The 13,322-nt window shown below is 35.3% G+C and overlaps 1 protein-coding gene across 3 annotated transcripts in view; it reads right to left on the reverse strand.

Annotated features, from left to right (window-relative positions):
* RASA2 (RAS p21 protein activator 2) overlaps nucleotides 1-13,322 on the reverse strand; it is a 127,323-nt gene that overhangs the window by 40,664 nt on the left and 73,337 nt on the right. For all 3 annotated transcript variants that reach the window (XM_033212460.1, XM_033212462.1, XM_033212461.1), the window contains exons 10-14: nucleotides 5,837-5,993; nucleotides 5,351-5,499; nucleotides 4,180-4,294; nucleotides 3,681-3,755; nucleotides 2,844-2,967 (exon numbers count right to left, since the gene is read on the reverse strand). In XM_033212460.1, coding sequence (XP_033068351.1) covers nucleotides 2,844-2,967; nucleotides 3,681-3,755; nucleotides 4,180-4,294; nucleotides 5,351-5,499; nucleotides 5,837-5,993 — 620 coding nt within the window. The remainder of the gene's footprint in view (nucleotides 1-2,843; nucleotides 2,968-3,680; nucleotides 3,756-4,179; nucleotides 4,295-5,350; nucleotides 5,500-5,836; nucleotides 5,994-13,322) is intronic.

Here is a 13,322-nt window from a genome sequence, read left to right on the forward strand (position 1 = left end):
CACTTAATTAAAAAACAAAGATGATAAATTAAAAAATATAGAAAAGACATGTAAACTAGGAGAGCAACATAATTTGTCTAGTAAGAGCCGAATTGATGAAATGATAGTGATGCTTATGACTAAATTAAAACACCCTATGATTAAAAAATCCAAAAGAAGAAATAATATGAAAAAAGACAAAGCTGCTAGGTTTTTAGAAATATTTTAATTTGAAAAATACCTCTTTCCTCACTTGCAAGAAGAGACTGCTAAAATTACGACAAAAATAAAAGTAGTATCTAGCACTACCTAGTGGTAACACTGAATCCCTTAAGAGTACAATACAAGGCTACTTTCAGTTTTAGGTTCTTGTTTCAATTCCCCCCCCAAAATCTTGATAATATTAAAAGTTATGCAACAAAAACAATTAGACAGAAATGTTTACTTTAAAAAAGCTATCAATAGTCCATAAATAAAAATGCAGATGAACTGAAGACTACTGGTGGCTTTGATCATTCACCTACAACTTTCGTTTCAGACTGGAGTCAACACTTCACCCAACAATCAGACGGATGGTGGTGAAGCAGGTGGCGAGGGAAAGAATCTTTAGGTTTGGTTCGAGTTTTAACTCTTCTAAGTCATTCAGTAGGTAACCATTAACAACTCGTCTAATTTGTCATTCTTTAATAATATCTGCTTTTTACCTGCTGTCTGCCCTGCCCTCTTACCTCTCCTTTCGCCATTCTTCTAGGGTAGTAAAAACAACAAAAACGAGAGAATATGAAACACTTATGGCAACAAAACTGTCACTACTATAGTCTACTGAGGATATGATGACCACATTAATAGTTAAGTCAACAAAAACATAACAAAGGAGATACATCTGCATGTATATAAAAACATAAAGTGTTGGCTGGACACGGTGACCCACACCTGTAATTCCAGCACTTTGGGAGGCTGAAGCGGGTGGATCACCTGAGGTCAGGAGTTTGAGACCAGCCTGACCAACATGGAGAAAGCCCGTTTCTACTAAAAATACAAAATTAGTCAGGCATGAAGGCCCATGTCTGTAATCCCACCTACTGGGGAGGCTGGGAACCCAGGAGGCGGAGCTGCAGTGAGCTGAGATTGTGCCAGTGCACTCCAGCCTGGGCAACAAGAGTGAAACTAGGTCTCAAAACAAAAACAAAAAAACAATCCAAAAAGTGTTTAAGATCATTTATATAAAGAAGAATTAAACAGCTAAAATAGATTTAAGGCCAAATAGAGTATAGTGAATGGCAGCATGTGGTTTGGAGTAGACCAGGCCCAGGTTTGAGGCCCTGCTTGCCTGTTGGCCATGCCATAGACCTTGGTAAAGTTACTCAGCTTCTCTAAACCTTTGTTTCTCACCTAATGGGAGTAGTAGCTACCTCATGTGGTTTTGTGAAGATGAGAATAGGAGATAATGGAGGCTAATACACTGTGTGTGTTACTAAGTAGTCAATGTGGTTATCATGATCTAACCATTTAAAAATAAAATTTCAATGAGCATTTCACTTTTCCGTGTGCCTCTGGCTCCCTTTATTTTTGTTATGAAGATTAGATTTACTTACTTATTTACAACTATAATTAGCAAAGACATTTAGATATGAATTTATCTACATGTTAGACAACTCAGCCCCACTAATTTAGTAACGGGTCAATTTAACAGAAGGGCAGTTAACTGCACACGTGTGCACAGGGTGAGCACACACTTAAAAGAACATAAAACTGCAAAATCTCTTCAGATGGTTACAGAAATAAACTCACAGTTTTGCATAGCTGGTTAAGACAGATAATTTAAGTACCTGCCTAATTCTACCCTCCTACCCACCACCTCCCATTGTAGACAGATCTGAAAAGCTAGCTATAGCAAGTTTATTTACTTATCAGAGATATATTAAAATGTGAATAATTCTAAGTATTAACAGCGACAGTAACTCTGAATTTAATGAAAGGTTTCTAAGCAAAACCTTGACATGGCTACTTTTTCAAAATTAAAATATGCCAGTTACTGATACATGTACCTTAAAACTCTATGTATGTTGCAAAAGAAAGGTTTCTAATGTCTAAGGCCATTTCTATAAAAACCTCTCACCACCAAAACCTTATTAGCATTCTCATACTGTCAAATCTAGTCAATTTTATGGAACTAAAGATTCTCACTATCTGAATGCATGCAGCTGGGAAAGATAGTTGGTATAAATAACAAAGGTATTTTTAACTCTCATAAGCATCTGGTATAAATGCTTACTTATACAATGTTACAGTTCTAAATTTTTGCCTTTCTTTAATGGTGATTTTGATTTGCTCTTTGTATAAAGTTGCATTATACTGAAATAAAATGCAATATGTATTTTGAGATTTCAAGAAAAATCAGATTTCTTATGAGAAATCTAGAATCATTTTGAAAAACTAAAGAAGGTTGTACTTAAAAACCTTAGGCCGGGAGCAGTGGCTCACGCCTGTAATCCCAGAACTTTGGGAGGCCGAGGCGGGCAGATCACGAGGTCAGGAGATCAAGACCATCCTGGCTAACACGGTGAAACCCCGTCTCTACTAAAAATACAAAAAATTAGCCGGGCGTGGTGGCGGGTGCCTGTAGTCCCAGCTACTCGGGAGGCTGAGGCAGGAGAATGGCACGAACCTGGGAGATGGAGGTTGCAGTGAGCCGAGATAGCACCACTGCACTCCAGCTGGGGTGACAGAGCGAGACTCTGTCTCAAAAATAAACAATAAATAAATAAATACCTTAAATATCTTGCACAAACCAAATGTAATTAATATCTACAAAAAAGTCAAAGAAAAAGAAATGGCATGTTTTAGTAAAACAAGGCACTTACTAGGAAATCTCTGAGTAGCCATCTGCCTTAGAGAATAAAAGATATCACACATTACAGTGGGACAGCTCATACTTGATTTTACAATTGTACTGAATAACTTGTCTACGTAGTAGCGCAGATTCTCCTGCAGGATTTAAAAAGGGAAACATTAAGATTTTGATGTTCACACATCTTCAATAGCCTTCATGAAAGAAAAATGTAAGAAAATGAGGTTCATTAGACAGTCACTATCTAACATTTTTTAAAGCACTGTTTCCCTTTTCCAAACTCATTTGGTTTAAGGACAATTTATATACTGAATTTAATAAATTAAATTTAGATTTGCTAGGCGTTAAGAGGTGAATCTATGAATAAACTTCACAAGAAGCAACAGGGAATAAAATAATCCAAAAGGAAATCACAAAACAACTCGGACACACAAGCACAGGACGTTGTGACACTATTATCCATTGCAATAAAAATTTGTGACCCTAACACAATCATTGCTTTTTCAGAGGCCACTGAAAGTAATGACTGATCAAGTCACTGTGTCACTTAGCCTGATCAGTTTGAGCCCAAAGGAATGGCTAGAACAGGGGCTGTAACTAGCTATAGCTTAAGTTCACTATTGTTACTAGAGACAAAAAGAGACAATCAAGAACAAAAACAAAGTGAAACCACTGAGGAAATAACATTCTAAAAACTAATCTTAGAAAATGCTGCTAATAGTAAAGGCTTATGTAAAGAATAAACAGCATTGCTTCCCTCTATCTGGCTTTATTATAATGTAAGTGGGAGAAAGGTTACACCATTAAGACCAATTTTAACACAATTATAAACAATATAACAAGGACTTACCTTATTATTTTCTACATTATCTCCCTCTTTCAATTTAATAGGATCGATTTCACAGGATTTTGAGGAGTCACATATCTGAAAAATAAATTTTGCAGTTAATGATTTTTTCTAAGTAATCTGACAAAATGAAAAAACTGTTATTGTTCTGATAATAAAAGGTAATTATAGAGATTTAAATTGTAACTAAGTATAAAACGCCCTATGCAGGGATAATATATACAATTTTCTTAAAACACGATATCAAAAAGTATTTGTCATATATTTGGAACTCCGGCTAAGATAGAAATCCCATAACAAAGAAATAATGTAGACTATACTATACTGTACCTTTTGAGTAAAAATCCATTGATAGAGAAGTAAATAATTTGCTTCTAAAGTGTTCAGTCTTATTTTTTGAGGAACATATGAATGAATAAACCCTTCCCATCAATAGATCACTTCATAAAACAGCAACTATCATGAGGTCACAAACTATCACTGTTGGAGATATATTCTGTACCTCATCAAGAATAGGTTTTAATGTTACTTTCAGGTAGTGCCCTCCCACTATTTTCATCATCTCATCCAGACATCGGGTAGCCAAGGAATTTCCTCTAAAAATTGTGTTTGCATCTCTGAAACAGAAATAGATGAAACCAAATGTAGTAAACAAAGATTGTGAAACCAATAATATAACATACTTGACCAATTGACGAAAGAAGCATTGAGTTGAAATAGATTTAAGACGTAGTAGAAGGCATAAGTGACCTACAATTTTAGTAATTTTTACCATTTATTTAAAAGCTTGCTGCCATTAGGTTTTTCAAACTTACCAAAAATATATAAAAATAATGGCCAGGTGTGATGGCTCACGCCTGTAATCCCAGCACTTTGTGGGGTTGAAGCAGGTGCTTCACTTGAAGTCAGGAATGTGAGACTAGCCTGGCCAACATGGTGAAACCCCATCTCTACTAGAAATACAAAAATTAGCTGGGTGTGATGGCGAGTGCCTGTAATCCCAGCTACTCAGGAGGCTGAGGCAGGAGAATCACTTGAACCTAGAAGGCAGAAGCTTCAGTGAGCCAAGATCATGCCACTGCACTCCAACCTGGGTGAAAAAGCGAGACTCCGTCTTAAAAACAAACAAATAAAAAACTCAATACACACATATATATATACACGTACATACATATACACGTATATACATACACACATACGTGTATATATATATAAAGGCAAATCACATTTATGAACCAAAAATGTAGAGTATATGTATGTCTGTGTGTAAAAAAACAACAGTGTTAGACTATGACGTGAATGAGAAGTCACTTGATTGCTTTTTAGAATGTCATACATATGCATATAAGGGTGATACATAATGAATAAAGAAAAAAACACTTCTGCTCTGGTGTTTCTACTTGTGACACGTGAATCATTACACTAAGAAGCAGATTAGTAACAAACGAAATTTCCTCACTGAGTTAAAGAAAAACATCCTTCATTAATTGTCCTTAAGGTAGGTGAATACTGTTTGATAGCTTAACTGCCTTTTGTTATTTGTTAAGTACTTCTTTTCAGCCTACTATAAAGTCTGATCAATACAAAAAAATTCAGACTACGAAAACAATCTGTCAAACTAAGGTCCAATTTCAACAACATGTAATTAACATTTAATAAAATATAACTCTTACTGTGTATCCTTCAAGTCTAATTCAGCCACAGCAGTGGCAAAAGGAACAAGTTTATCATGGTGCAGCAGCAGTCGTACAAGGGGCAAAACAGCATCATTTTTATCTCGACATATTTCACTCAAAATGTAAGCAGCTGAGGCAGATATTGGCTAAATATAGGAAGGTAGAAAACAAGCACAAAAATCAAGGAAACACGATTAACTGTTCAATCATTAGCCTGTAAAAGTAACTGTAATAATGTCATTAAAGCTGTTATACAGGATATTTAATTTTCAAAATTTTTTATCAGAGATGATTGTGGGAGTACACGTAGGAATCATAGTACTCTGGTTCAGATAAATAGAAATGTGTGTGTGTATATGTATGTATGTATATAATTTTTACTGTTTTAATAAGACTTGATACTCTTGAAATCTTCTCCTTATCATTTATAGAATTATTTTAGCCACTTCGTGTTAAATCATATCCTTAAGATTCTTAACATACTTGAACATCTGGTGATTTTAGCAGCAAAGTTTTCAAAGGACCATAGTACTCTGAAGGAAGCACGTAGTCTTCTGTATAACATATATTTAATCGAAGAGACCCCAGGTCATCAGTTTTGGATGACTTGTTTCCATTGTCTCTTGGTTGTAGCAAGTACCTAAAGTAAAAATATAAGTGATTCCATGTGATGGAAACGCATTCAAGCCAATGAGGCAAGTTAAGAGTTAAGCTATAAAAAAACAACCAAAAAAGTCAACTTAGTATTTACGGTTAGGAAACTTCGTAAGTAGCAGGATACTAATCTTCAGAAGCCTAATATTGGTTATATATTGGATTAGAAAGCTACAAATACATTTTTATCCAGGAAACAAAAAGCATAGATATTACAGAAATTAAGATCTTAAAGAAGTTGAATAAAAGTTTGATTAGCTTGCAGGTTTAGAAAAAATGATGATGAAAGGTAAAACATTTAAAATCCAATGTATTATCAAAAATAAATGTTTACCAACTAAATTTAAGAAAGTAGCATTTAGTTGAAAATAGATAAGACAGTCCAGGTGCAGTGGCTCATGACTGTAATCCCAGCACTGGGAGGCTGAGGCAGGCAGATCACTTGAGGTCAGGAGTTCGAGATCAGCCTGGCCAACACGGTGAAACTCTGTCTTTACTGAAAATACAAAAATCAGTCAGGCATGGTGCCCGTAATCCAGCTGCTTGGCAGGCTGAGGCAGGAGAATCGCTTGAACCCAGGAGGCGGAGTTGCAGTGAGCTGAGATCCTGCCACTGTACTCCAGTCTGGGCTTGTATGGATGACAGAGCGAGACTTCGTCTCACAAACAAAACAAAAAAAAGTAGGTAAGACATATCAGAACACATAAGAAACCTTGTTTTAAAGTAAATTCTTTATCCAAAAATTTGAACTTAAGAGAAATTTGCAGGACCAAAACCAGAAATCTAGGAGTTTTTTTTTTTTTTTTTAAAGCTTTTTATCATGCGAATTTAAAAACACAAACAAAAGAGAATATTGAACTCTCCTGTACCCATTATCTAGTCTAAACAATTATCAACTGAAGACTAATCTTGTTCGCAGTCATAGAAAGAAAAAATTATGCCCTTTGCACCAACATGGATGCAGCTGGAGGCCACTACCCTATGCGAATTAATGCAGAAACAGAAAATCAAATACCGTATGTTCTCACTTGTAACTGGGAGCTAAACACTGGGTATGCACAAACACAAAGATGGTAACAATAGACACTGGGGGTTCCAAAAGTGGGGAGGGAGATAGGGGAGTAGCGGTTGAAAAAGTTATCCGGTACTTTGTTCGTTACTTGGGCAAAGGGATCATAAGCCTAAACCTCAGCATTACACAATATACCCATGTAACAAACCTGCACATGTACCCCTGAATCTAAAATTTAAAAACAACACAAAATAAAACTGGATGAAGGCTGATAAAAACTGCAAAGTACCATTGACAATCAAGTATTCTTATTTCCTTTTTTAGGGGGGTACTCAGCAATATGCTTGCCTAAATTTGAAATTTACGATTTGTTGTTGGTGTAACCATCTATTTTTTTCTAGACCATATCAGGTTTAGAGAAAGGCAATTTTTACTCTTACAGTAGCCTAAATTTGCAAAAACAATTGAACTCAACTAATTTGGACATTAAAACTTCAGAATTGCTGGGCTTTAGCCAAAATATATCTTCCTAGGATGGGGAAAAAAAAAGTTTGTTACTCATTCAAGATATCACAGGAGTTCCAGGAGTTAAAAAATTGTTCAAACTCTTAAAAGTTCATTTATCTAAAATAATATGCCAATTACAAATATTTCATCCCCTTTATTCCATTACAGCAAAATATCTAAAAATATCTAGGAAAAAAACCTAAATGTACTCTTATCTTCAATAATTCATTATTTTAAAAAGGCATTTTCTTGCACTATATATAAAATAGTGAATCTTTGCTTTACTTAACTATAACCAGAAACTAAACTGCAGAAAAAGTGTACTATATATGTCTTTTATTAGTACATTCTAAAACAAAATTATTTTAAAAGTTACTATGTACAGCCAAATGCTCAATAGTAATACTGGTAACATCCTTATTTGGACACTGAAAATAGCATAATTTTAAATTATGCTACAGAAACTATCACGATTAGAATATATTAAGGGAATTTATTTTTAAATATTTACCTGCATATATTTTTTTCTTGTGGCTTATCATCATATTGCCCACAAAATTTATTTTCAGAAATAACTCCAAATTAAATTTACAAATTTGGATTTGCCATTAACCAACACTGTAGGGTAGATAAAAGCAACCGAACGGAGATTCTTTTTGTAGTGAAGCTCAAACTTCAAGAACCAAGAAAATCTGTGTGGAGTGTCACTTATTATTTTCATCACTCTTTGAACCAGAATCTTATTTATTTAATATTAAAAAATCCTTATTACACACAGACAAATAGATAACAATGCATACATACATAAACAATGTCACCAAATCAATGCTTTTTTTTTTTAAAGAACGTTTTCTTTTTTTTCTCTTTTAACTTTGGTTTTCTCTTATCTTTTTTCTTATCTTCAAAACACTACCATTCTGCACCTCCGCTTCTCTTAGGAACCTGTTAACTACCTACTATGAACCCTTCTCTATTTTCTTCATGCTTATATAATTTTATATAGATTTTTAAAAATGTGTGCATATATACACATTTGTAAATAAGTTTTAAGCCTATTCGTTTACAAAACTGTTATCATATTCTACTCTCCAGTATCTTGTTTTTTTACCTGCAAGCACTTCCTAGTTAACTCTTTGAGACTACTTTTTATAGATCCAGTTTGTTCTTTTTAATGGGTACATAATATTCACGCAATGAATGAACTCTAGAGTTCTTTAAGAGAGGTGTTTATGAATATAATGAAAAATAATTGTACTGTGTTGTGAAGTGAAAATGCTATACAGCTTAATAGGCCATAAGTAACTTAAAAATAATTGTGTTCAAAAAACAATAAACAACAAACATTAACATTTTGAATTTAATTTCAACCCTCCTTACTAAGAAACTGGGGAAAATTATTTATTTGCTTTGTGGGTCTGGGGAATTCTCTCTCTCAGTCCTCTGTTACCCGAGTTCTGCTAAAACGCTTTTGTGGATTTTCTTTGCCATTCTTCTCCCAGAATAATCTGCATTGATACTTTTTTTATTATTTGCAGAAAATCCTCAACCGCGTTTATACAGTTGTTTAACACTTGTACTAGGCGCAGCAAATTTACAGCACTGGTTACTTACACTGAGGAAGAGTTTGTCTTTCCATTTACATCTTGTTACTGCTCAATTCTATTCCTCTCTTAATTCACTGCCTCTATAGTATACACTTGCTACATTTTAATGTTTTTAAAATATATTTTAAAAGTTTTAAAATACATTAAGATGCATTTTAAATGCTGTCAATATTTCCCCTATACTGTTCGAGAAATAAATTACATATTTTATCTAAGAATGTAGAATGTTTGGAATTATTATTATTTTTTGAGACAGAGTCTCACTCTGTCAATCCAGGCCGGAGTGCAATGGCGTGGTCTCAGCTCACTGAACCTCTGCCTCCTGGGTTCAAGTGATTCTCCCGCCTCAGCCTCCCAAGTAGCTGGGACTACAGGTGCATGCCACCACACCGGGCTAATTTTTGTATTTTTAGTAGAGACGGGGTTTCACTATGTTGGCCAGGCTGGTCTTGAACTCCTAACCTCAGGTGATCTACCCGCCTCAGCCTCCCAAAGTGCTGGGATTACCGGTGTAAGCCACCATGCCTGGCCTGGAATTATTTATTTACACTCGTAGTTTTCAAGTTTTATAAATCCTGCACTAAGGCTTTTCTAAAGTTTGAGATCACAAAGCCCAGTAGTAAATTCCCTAAAAAGACTAAAATGGATTCACAGGTGCAATATTTTTAGGCAGTTTAAATTATTTCAAGCATTGCTATTTGAACCCACAATTTTATTTTCAGTAGATAGGTCAGCATAGGGCACATGGGCTTGGTAGTAGACATTCCATGGATGTTGACTAGAGAGTGAGTGAATGAATGCTTTGGTTTTGAAGCCTCGGGTCACTTTTTGAAAGCAATTAGAAATAATTTTCTAATTAACATGAGAAAAAAGCTGCTATTTTCTCTATTCTCTATCTAAAGGCAATGCCAAACAACATTTAAAAATATATACATTGAATTTTTTTTAAAAAGACTAATCTTGTTTCAACCATACCTTCACTCACTCTCCCATCCTGTTCCTGCATTATTATTTTAAAGTAATTTCCAGGTATAATTTCATATATAATTTTAAAAAGTCATCACTATTCACTTAGTGTTCAAATTTCCCCAAACTCATCATAAATGTTTTTCTACAGTTTGTTCAAATCCAAATAAGGTCCACAGATTAGAATTGGTAATAGCATTCTTAAGTCTCTTTTATAGATTCCTCACTGTTGGTCCTACAGAGTTTTCCACCTTTGGAATTGTGTTAACTCTTATCTCTACCTCCATAATGTCATTTACCATACTCCTTCATCCTCTCTGTATTTCCTCTGTATTGGTAGTTAGATCTAGAGGCTTGGTTAGATTCAGATTTGATGTTCTGGCAAGAACGCTTCATTGATAATGCTGTGTAGTTCTACCAAGAGGCACAAATGTCTGGTTGTTTCTCCTTTTGCAATATCACCAGCCACTGATGATCACAGCTTAGAGCCATTAATCATCAAAATGATAATTTTATAATTCTATCACTCTTCCTTCCCTTAGCTGGAATGCTGAGATGCTTTTTGTAAAAGAAACAGTAGCTTTAATACTTAATTTAATAGTAGTTTTAATACTCCTCTAATATACTAATTCATTTAAAAATAGAAGGAAGAAGGCTTTAATAGAATATTTATTAGCTTTGAGAAAGATAAAGACAGAAAAGACAACTAGCGAATTAACCAAGGCAAATTTAAAGGATGAAGGGATGGTTAATACAAGAAGAAATTATATCACTACCCCACAAAAGAGGAATATCAACCTTCAGAACATCTACTGTCTGATTTAAGAAATAGTGATGTAAAGATATGGTCAATGAAATAATTAGAAACAAGCCTGTTAGGAAACGTGACTCAGAAGTACCTCTAAGGGAAGTGTATTAGTCTGTTCTCATGCTGCTAATAAAGACATACCCAAGGCTGGGTAATTTATTAAGGGAAGAGGTTTAATTGACTCATACTTCCACATGGCTGGGGAGACCTCGCAATCATGACAGAAGACAAAGAAAAGTAAAGGGACGTCTTACATGCGGCAGGCAAGAGAGCTTGGGCAGGGGAACTCCCATTTATAAAACCATCAGATCTCATGAGACTTACTCACTACCACAAGAACAGTACGGGGGTTTGAAACCACCTGATGATTCAATTATCTTCACCAGGCCCTGCCCTTGACGTGGGGATGATGACAATTCAAGGTGAGATTTGGGTGGGGACACAGCCAAACCGTATCAGGAAGTTTAGCTGGTTGATGACCAAGCATCCTGACAATTGATACTTCGGTCAGTTTTTCACAATCCAGGGCATGTTCTGCAACCTTACAAATTCAGACACGTTTTATCAGCACATCTACAGTGAACCTGAAGGTCAAGTGTGGTGGCTCACGCCTGTGATCCCAGCACTTTGGGAGGCCAAGGCGGGTGGATCACCTGAGGTCAGGAGTTCGAGACCAGCCTGGCCAACATGGTGAAACCCCGTCTCTACAAAAATACAAAAATTAGCCAGGCATGGTGGCACATGCCTGTAGTCCCAGCTACTCGGGAGGCTGAGGCAAGAGAATCACTTGACCTAGGAGGCGGAGGTTGCATGGAGCCAAGACCATGCCACTGCACTCCAGCCTGGGCGAGAGAGAGAGACTCCATCTCACAAAAATAAAAAATAAAAAAAATAAGATGCACTTGAATTGCAATGACTGAGTGCAGAGCCTGATATACTTAAAAGCAGGCCAATTATTACATTTATGAAAAAGAAATATAGTCAAGTGGTGTAAGTACCTGGATTGTTAAGTGACCAATGCATTTTATTACAGAAATGCTCACTTACAAAAGTAGGGAGAAGAGTGACAATAGTAATAATGAATGCTGTTTCTTACCACCACCCCCATGTGCTCGTCACTTGGTTACAACAATTATCACCATTTACCACAGTGTTTTCATCTATATCTTTCACTGTATTTTTTTATTTGTTAGTAGCTATTTGGAAAGACAAATTATCAGAAGGCGTTGTGGTGAGTACAGAGGCATGACAAGGAGTTTTATGCAGCCTTAAGAATCTCTCAGCTAAGACAATAGTGTTGCCAAGGAAACAGTAATTCTTCTGGACCAGAATCCCCTTCCCCATCAACTGTGCTTGAATAGGCAGTACCATGCCTCCCTCTTTGGAATTCATTTTATTACTCTAGATGAATCTTTTCCTCTTATTGAACCAGTGTTTTCTATGCACAGTAGAGTAACATTACTTGTATTACTGCTTACTCAGTTACAACTACTTCTGCGTCTGGGACCATCCCTATCCATCTTAAAACAGTGTCTCTACACTCTACAGTCAAAACAAACTCTGTTTTGGTTTGTAGTACAGAAATTTTGCTCAGAGCACAGCTTTATTTCCTTTAGCTCCAAATAACTGGGGAAGGGGTATGACATCCCTCTTTACTCTCATATAACTAAAAATCACCAGGCCTACAGTCTTAACATAGCATTGTTCTATGTAGAGGAATTAGGGTAGCGCTATGCCAATTACTCATTTTTATGCATATATTGTTTTTGGATGCTTAAGAACTCCAGAAGGGTTCACTCCTGCCATACTTTCTAAACTTGTTTCCTTGAATCTTCTTTGCAGGATAAGAAATCCCCACAGACAAAATATCTCATCTATGTGTACTTGAAAAAAAAAAAGACTTCACAACATGTTGTTTTACCCATCCTTTGAAAAGATCATTTTTTAAATGAGTAGAGAACTCTCTGATTCTCTTTTAAATACTATTTTATAAGCAAGGGGCACTCAAATTTTTTCTAATGGCTTAAAAGAGAGAATGTTTTTGAGTTTAAAATATATTCAGAAATATGCCAAAGTTCAAACTTCAGTACACTGGTTGAAAGCACAAACTTTGGGGTCAGACAGTTTGGTTCAAATCCCAGTTGTGTGACCTTAGACAAGTTGCTCAATTTCTCTGTGCTTTTTCCTCATTTGTCAAATAAGGACTATTAATAGTATCTTAACACATTAAAACCCTACATTAGCCCTAAAAAAGTTATTATAAGTAAAGCACTTAGAATAGTTCCTGGCACACAGTAATCACTATGTAAATGTTACGCATATAACATTTATATATGATGTATAATTATTACCACTTAAATATGTGAATAACTATCAATAGTTATTTGTATAACCACATAAATGTGATTATTATTTTAA

This window comes from Trachypithecus francoisi, unplaced genomic scaffold (genome assembly GCF_009764315.1).
Source record: "Trachypithecus francoisi isolate TF-2019V2 unplaced genomic scaffold, Tfra_2.0 Lachesis_group0, whole genome shotgun sequence".
In the NCBI taxonomy this organism is placed as follows: domain Eukaryota; kingdom Metazoa; phylum Chordata; class Mammalia; order Primates; family Cercopithecidae; genus Trachypithecus; species Trachypithecus francoisi.